Source organism: Melampsora larici-populina (genome assembly GCF_000204055.1).
Source record: "Melampsora larici-populina 98AG31 unplaced genomic scaffold MELLAscaffold_13, whole genome shotgun sequence".
Taxonomy (NCBI): domain Eukaryota; kingdom Fungi; phylum Basidiomycota; class Pucciniomycetes; order Pucciniales; family Melampsoraceae; genus Melampsora; species Melampsora laricis-populina.
Window position 1 is genome coordinate 598788 of NW_006768777.1, and position 7986 is coordinate 606773.

General features: G+C 40.8%; 3 protein-coding genes across 3 annotated transcripts; 2 read left to right on the top strand and 1 right to left on the bottom strand.

The window, feature by feature from the left end:
* Window positions 1-495: 495 nt before the first annotated feature.
* MELLADRAFT_116114 (uncharacterized protein) lies at window positions 496-1782 on the top strand (the record flags this gene model as incomplete). Its single annotated transcript, XM_007408592.1, has 2 exons — window positions 496-785; window positions 894-1782. 2 exons carry the CDS (start codon window positions 496-498, stop codon window positions 1384-1386), a joined length of 783 nt encoding a protein of 260 aa, XP_007408654.1.
* Window positions 1783-2200: 418 nt separating this feature from the next.
* Window positions 2201-3658, bottom strand: MELLADRAFT_105357 (uncharacterized protein; the record flags this gene model as incomplete). The annotated part of the gene is made up of 5 exons (XM_007408770.1): window positions 2201-2489; window positions 2668-2933; window positions 3010-3216; window positions 3327-3401; window positions 3539-3658. The coding sequence occupies 5 exons, from the start codon at window positions 3656-3658 to the stop codon at window positions 2201-2203; spliced, it is 957 nt and encodes a 318-aa protein (XP_007408832.1).
* A 369-nt stretch (window positions 3659-4027) lies between these two features.
* MELLADRAFT_124063 (uncharacterized protein) lies at window positions 4028-7065 on the top strand (the record flags this gene model as incomplete). The annotated part of the gene is made up of 11 exons (XM_007408593.1): window positions 4028-4999; window positions 5066-5181; window positions 5258-5337; window positions 5412-5551; window positions 5623-5707; window positions 5777-5858; window positions 5925-5986; window positions 6081-6134; window positions 6198-6341; window positions 6417-6797; window positions 6869-7065. 11 exons carry the CDS (start codon window positions 4760-4762, stop codon window positions 6925-6927), a joined length of 1443 nt encoding a protein of 480 aa, XP_007408655.1.
* Between the last annotated feature and the right edge of the window lie 921 nt (window positions 7066-7986).

Consider the following 7986-nt stretch of genomic DNA (forward strand, 5'->3'; position numbering starts at 1 on the left):
TTCAAAACATGTAAAGACTTGAAGCGTTTCTAGTGAAATTGATTCAACTAAAGATCTACCAGTCGATCAGATAAGGAAAAGCTATATACATACGTACGATAAACCATGGCAGTGCTAACTTTAACACAAGTCCCGCTAGCTTGCTGAAGGCTGAAGCGAGTCCTGGTGGTGATAAGGTCAATCTTTTTTTTTTCCTCCGAGAGGGGACTTTGTTTGTAATAATCAGCGAGTCCCACAAGACCGCGCCACCACCAGGCGCGTTCAGGACTCCTCACTTCGGCCACGGACTTATCCGATTATGTAAAACAGACAAAGCGCTGAGACTTCCATTAAGTTATATATATGTGGTGGTGGGAGTCGGGACTTACAAGGACTTACACCACTGCTTAAATGCCCGGATTTGATTGAGACTCATTGAACTTACTATATACTTTCATCAATCCATTCCTCTAATCATTTCTTACATCTTTCCTTTCTTTATTCCACTTTAATCACATGGAAGCCTCACCGCCTAACACCATCATACGTTCTTCTCCTATTTTATCATCTTCGAATATCATCAGTCAATCAACTTGGCAACCTATTAGAGAAAGACGAAGGTTAGAGTCAAGTAGATTAATCGATGATGATGATTGTGATGTTTTAGGAGCTTATCTAATTGAAGATACAAATCAAAGTAATTCTATTAATTCTCATGAGAATTTAGAAGAAGGCATTAGAGAAGCAAGAAGAGTGAATAATGATTTAACTACTCAACGTAATGTGGTTTTAGAATTCCTTTTACGGTAAGTTAAATCCCATCATCCTTGATTGTGTATCTGTGACAGAATCTCATCAACTCTTTCATAATGGCTCATTTCTGTTTTGATGTTTCTATCGGGCACATTTTCAAGGAGTTTACAAACTGCTCAAACTGAATTATCAATAGAAGTAGGAACTCATTCAAGTCAAATGCCTAGAATCCGATTACATCTATCAAGATTATCACCAGTACTACGTTCACCTAGAGCCATTGAATCTGAACATACTAATAGACTAGAACAACCCAATTCATATCATTTAAGTATGTTATCAAGATTAAATGGACTTTCACAACGTACTAGAGAAGTTATGCAAGATATTGATAGACGTAGAAACGCTGCTGGTTTAACATCACTTCATCTTCCTAAAGATTTAAATGAAGTTATAAAACCTACAAATGATCAACCAGATGAAACTTATCAGATGATTAAACCTTTTCCAAGACGAAAGATTCAACTTGAAGAAAGACTTTTGATTCAATGGTCTCCTTCTAATTTAGATCTTCATGGAATCAAATTACCTTCACTTTATGAAATTCCAAGAAAAGTGTTTAGAAATCCAGATTCTCAATCCATCAGTCGTTAAAGCCTTCCATTTCGATTCACTTTCTACCCTTTTACTTTCTTTCTCTACTTTTACACCATCAATCTCATTAATTATCTATCAATCATCAACTTGGATCCATCACTCAACTTAGAATTCTAGAATGTAGAACCCATTCTCATCTTTTCTTTCTCTCTCTTTTGTATTGTTTGGTTTGTACGTATATGATAGCATATGACTGTAGAGACACTTCTTTCGTTATGAGCATTGTTGTATAGTCTGTTTTTGGTTGGTTGAATGACAAACCCTTTGCAATCGCACTTGTCAAATATTGCAATTCGTGATCTTTGTGTACTATTGCAGTGAAGCCGTTGTCTTTTTCATATTTCTCATTCTTGATTATCTTCTTAGAGATCAATTCATTATCGATGCCTGTGTTTTTGATTGGGGTGATCAACCAGATGAACTGGTGTGCTTCACAAGTCAAAGACTTTGGGTGTTACCTCACAGTCCAGTTATGTGATATGATCATCAGCTACTGCGGGCGATCAGCCAGAAAGGTGCGATTTGTCATTTGTCCAGCTCATCCTTCAGCCTGCAGTTTCCACGAGGAATCAGTTTATCTAAAATAACACGCCGTCGGACTATGCCTCCCATACAAATATGGGTGTAGTAATGAGGGGGATACCCGGACTAAGCTAACTTGATCATTGTTCGTAATCTTTACGTTGTGATGGCCGGTAGCGAATAATCTTACAAATTTTAAAAAGTTAGTACTGGCTGCCAACTTCAAAACTCCAAAAGCGGCACATCTTGAGTTGGAAAGATTTCAAACCAACTCTTATAAAGATATCATTTACAATTTAGACCTAGGATATAATTGAGAGAGTTTCTTATACAGATTTTCAAAGTAATAAGAAACATCCAATTTAGAAAACAACCCAGAACCTAACTCATCATCATCTTTTCTATCCTCTAATAAATTATGATGATCAACCGTTTTAGCTTGATCATCATTTTTAAATTCACTTGCTTCCTCAAGTGCTAATTCAATTAAATCTTTCATTGTCCATTGTCCTTTGGCGTATCTTTCGAAATTAGGTTCTCGACCATATGCAATTTGAGCTGTTTCTATTAAGATATTTCTTGATGAAAGAATGTGATGGAATTGAAGGTCAGCACGTAAAAGATGGCTTTCAGATTAGTAAGATTGCTAGCACTGAAATAAAGGAAGACACAGTGTGATTTCTACTTCAACGGAGACGAGATCCTCGACCGGTAAAAAGATTCACGAGTCGAAAGTGCCGAGGAGACTGAACTCACGCTGTAAAACCAACGATGGGTGATACTTTACTTTCAAATTCAAAGTAACGGCATGGTATTCGTTGTGAAAACCAATGATTCTCATATGATCTCAAGTATGGGTGCTCCATGACGGAAGAGCGAGGAAAGGCGGACGATTCGGAGGGGGTCTCCATCGGGATGGTAGTGGCAGACGGGGCATCAGGCTCAGAGAGATCTTGATGACCTAGAAATTGTTCCAAGCGATGTGAAAAGAGCACGTCGACCTCTCGGGAATTCAAACGAGGCTAAGAATGACCAAAGTGACTTTGATCAGGTTACAGAGATAACTTCTTCATAGCAGGTATCCGGGTTTTGACTCACCATCAATGTCTGATCTGTGATAAAACACACCACAGGTGTGACGATCAAATAACCTCTGCTTAAGAAGGGCGTCAACATTGCCAACCTGCGGACTTTTTTAGAATTTCGCGTTAGGCCACACTCCTCATAAGCTTCACGACGAGCCGTATGCTCAAGGTCCACATCGTCAATCTCCATCTTTCCACCAGGAAGAGCTGTTTGACCAGCCTTGATGAAGAAGATACCAACGCAGGAGTGTTGAAAGAAGAACGAGATGATCAGTGGAGATGATCACAATGCGCTGTTGATAATATGAAGCACATGAGAAGGAAGTTTACATAAGTACGCATGGTTGGACTTCGTTTTGTCAAAAGAACGTTTAGATGACCATTTCGGCTAGCAAATAAGCCGACCTATTGAATTACAGGATTCAAAGTATCAGATCAAAGAGCTCTGAAGGTTCAAATCACTAAACAGGCCTTTAAGTTTAAGAATCTCCAGATGATCTCAGCTTGACAAATAGTACAATGCTTCTTTCTCCAAAGCGTACCATCACTGCCGCTCTACGCTTCATAGGAAATGTATCCGGTGGAGTTTGATAATTGACCAAACGTTGTAAAGCAGCGATTGAGTTATTCGAGAGATTCATGAGCTCAGTTGGAATAGGCATATCAGCCAAATTATGGTCTCGATCCCATTTTTTTAGAAAATGATAAAATTGACTGGTCCGTGATGTGCTTTTCATTTGCGTGTTTCGGATATGGCGCCTTGGATATCAAGCTTAGAGAAGAGTCTGGGGTAACAGAAGATAATGTGTGTATGATTTGATTGGCAAGAAAGGCTGAAGCGATCGACAAAGGAACTTGAACTTGGATCATGGATATTGAATGTCCCCAAACCTGGACGACCCCGACCCCGGCCTCGTGTACTTGGGTGATACGGTCAACCTGAGACCGAGTGCGTCAATGGACGTCACCGCCAAATATGCTGATTCCTGACCTCTCCTCCATTTTGAATAAATACAAGATCCAATTCACCCAAGAGAAGTCAATCCGAGAGTGTTGATACGCGTGTATGCAAGTCAACTGAAGCGATGCGGAAGAAATCATCACTTCAAAGCAATCCTTTAATCCAGAAGTCACAGAAAAACGAAATGACGTCATATATCTCGACTATGTGAGGTCTGTTGGCGTCGAACGAAAAAGTTTCAGTGTTCGGCAGGCCTGTTCGATGCTACGTTGACTCAAGCCGGAAACCTCTTTCAAATCGATCCCCAACGAGCTAGAAGCCACGACCGACATCCGGAGACCGCCTGAGTAAGACTAAGCGCGAACGCCTGGGGAAGTCAGTGATGCATTCAAGCTTCAGTTGGCTGAAGTCGATTCGAATAAGACCAGAATTGAAGATCAAATCGATTCATATCATGTTGGGATAAGTGTGGCGAGCCGTCCAACGAAGTTACTGCCTGGGTCAGCAAGGCCAGCCAGATTTGATCACTTCCATTATTTCTGATGGAGTTCAATCGCAATTTTTTAAACCGGCCTGGACTTAAGGACTTTCGTCATGACGAAACAAACGGAATTTATGTGTCATGATCTTTTAACAACAAAGGATATAAACTCCTCGATCTCTGTGCTCGCCTACCAACTTATTCCTTTCGATAGGAACATTTTCTCAAACTTAATTTATTATTATATTTTCTCAAGCGCTGTGCGCTGGTCATATTCTATAAACTCTTCATTCACCATATAACTGCCTTTCCTACCACATAATGTACAATTCCGCCTTATTTTGTAGTGTTTTGTTCAGTTTGTCCCTTTCACGTGCTCAACAGCTACCTCCTCAAGTACTTCCACCTGCGCCACAACAAGCGCAAGCACCTGGTCAACCTGGAGCAGGAGCGCAACAATTAACATTGAATCCTACTTTAGTTAATCAAGCTTCGCTCGCGACCGGTATTGAAGGAGGTGTTAAAGGTTTGGCGCCCAGTGCGCAATCTTCCAACAACTTTGTACGTTTTTTTACAATTCATCTCCACTCCAGTTGCTTGATCTCTAACTCTGATCCCATCATCTAGATCAACTTTTGCGAAGGTCAAACTTTGACAAATGGACAGATGAACGACCAAGGATCATGTAGTCCTATCCCATTAGGGTCTATTCCTTCCAAAGATCGAATGCCATCTGTTAGATTGTACGCCTCTGTTTTGTTTTTCGCATGTTACCTTACCAAGCTGATTATCTTTGATGGACGATACTTCTGGAAATAGCGTTGCCCCGGCTAATTTCCAACGAGTGGAGGCCAATCAGCCTATCGAAGTTCGAATGTCTATCAGGAATTTGAACGCAGGTTCGTATTTTTTCCCGACATCTATCCTATCCGCCCATATACTTACAAGATATTCGCGTTCTATCTGTCCACAGGGTCAGCAGCCAACCCCACGAACACCTATTATTCAGCACCCCAACAATTAGGTCCCAACGGGTTCATCATCGGTCATATTCACATGATCGCAGATAGAATTACACCTGGCCCTCAGCAAGCTCCCGATATTAGTCCAAAGGTAAATTCAGAATTATTTCTTGCCGGCTTTTGGACCCATCAAACTTTGCATCTAATCACGTGTTCCCATAGCCCGCCTTTTTCAAACCAGTTTCCGAACAGCCCGACGCAAATGGGATCATTACCTTTGCCATGGACCCATTACCTGATGGAGAATGTACGTTTGAATTTAGCTCTTCAAATTGAGTTATCTTCGAAAGGCTAACTGTTCTTTTTTCATCAATAGACCGTCTCACGACCGTTACTTCCTCGACCAACCACGCTCCTGTCATCCTCCCAAACCCAACACATGGATCTGTGGATGATTCGTGAGTTTGATTCCCTTGTACATCTCTTGGAACCTTGGCTCATCATCAAGAATCCGATTCTTGCAGCGTTTATATCTTCGTTGGAACTGCCTCCAATGTGTTACAAGCCGCCGCAAACGCCCCACCTGGTGAGCATTCAAATTTTACCCTTTCGCAAAAACGTAGCAAACCTCTTTCAAGGCCTCCCGAAACTGACGACCAATCGAAATCCAATTACATCAGCTCCCCGTGGAGGGGCTCCTGGTCAACCTGCCACCCCGGTGCAAAGACCTCAACGTAAATACCTACTTGTTTTTGAAACTTTTTCACATCCTGACACATTTTTTCCTCACGTTACAGAACCTGGTCAACCACCTGCACCTGGTCAACCACCTGCACCTGGTCAACCACCGGTACCTGGTCAACAACCCCAACCCGGTCAACCACCTGTACCCGGTCAACCACCTGTACCCGGTCAACCGGCTGCTCCACAGGCACCAGCTGGTCAGTCACTTTCTCCAGACATCTCATGAGTGTCAAAACCACATCCTAAAAAGAACGTCTATATCTATCTAACAGGTCAAGCACCAGGCCAACCTAGACTCAGAACGCGAAACACTCCTGGACAACCAGGTTTCCCCGGTCAACAAGGTTTACCCGGTCAACAAGGTTTATCCGGTCAACAAGGTCTACCCGGTCAGCAAGGTCTATCCGCTCAACAGGGTCTATCAGGTCAACAAGGTCTACCAGGTCAACAGGGTCTACCCGGTCAACAAGGTCTACCCGGTCAACAAGGATTGCTCGGTCAGCAAGGTCTACCCGGTCAACAAGGTCTACCTGGTCAACAAGGATTGCTCGGTCAGCAAGGATTACCTGGTCAACAAGGTCAACAGGCACAGCAACAACAGTTACAACAGCTTCAACAGATTCAACAGCTACAAGCTGCTCAAGCACAAGCCGGTTAGTCATTTCTTCCAAATATTTTACCTATAATCAATACACAGATTCTAAAACTCGCTATGTTTATTCAGGGGGTCAAATACCAGGTCAACCTAGATTTAACAGAAGAAACGTTATCTTGATGACATAAGATTCATAGATACAAAGCTCGAGTTGAAAATGTATTTGAAATTGCATGATATGTTATGATTTGAAAAGATGTTGTATTAGAAACTTATGATCAATCACTTAGACCCTTGAAATGATTATTCCTTCCATTTTACAAATACGTTTTCCGTGATTTCAGAACTTTTTATGACCCAGTGAACACTAGCACTTTGCCTTTGTCTGCGTAAGATTAGCTTGATCCAGAGCACAATTAATACGTATTACAACTTTCTTGTTCTTGAAAAAGCCAAACCCGTCCCGCAATTTCAATCCTAGTTATAACCTACCTATTCCCCGAGACTTGGTCCTCCTCACAGTGAATTGCCCACCAATAGTTGATACGTCATCCGATTGGTTCATATCCTTGAGTCTCTTGCCTCAGACTTTATTTATATTCGAAATATATTCACAAGACCAACATGTTTGCATTTTTCTCTACAAGCAGAGAATGTGAATATTTTTTCAAACCGCTGCTCGAGGGGCTTATAATTAGGTAATGTATCGTGGTAGTTCACATTTTTCAATTTTTTTCATTTACCCATGACTTTTGATTCTGAGTCTAAGACTGTACTACCAACAACATCAAAAATCATTCCTCCACCAAAATAGAGTAACAAATTTTCATAGATTTATAATGTGATTTTCGAATTGTAAGTATTTAACCGTACGTTTAATGTTACATTTATATCGAAAAGATTTTACAAGGAAAGGAAAGATTGTAAGTCAAATGTGAAGAGATCAATTTTTAGTAAAGTTTTGTATACTATATTTGATGACTATTTCATCATGAAAGCTACAATTAAATAAGAACAAAAGATAAACAGCAATTTTTCCTTCTTGTAAAACGGTGTACTCAAAGTAATCTTAAGATTCTCAATAGACTCTACGCGTCCGATGTGGTGAATCAAGCTATGTACTTATCTATGTAAAAATCTGTCAAATTGACAAACTCCAAGAACGTTCCTCCTTTCAAGTTGACACAGAATACATCGATGACTATATTTAAAAAGAAGAAAAAAACCAATTTCGCCGCGGTGAAGTA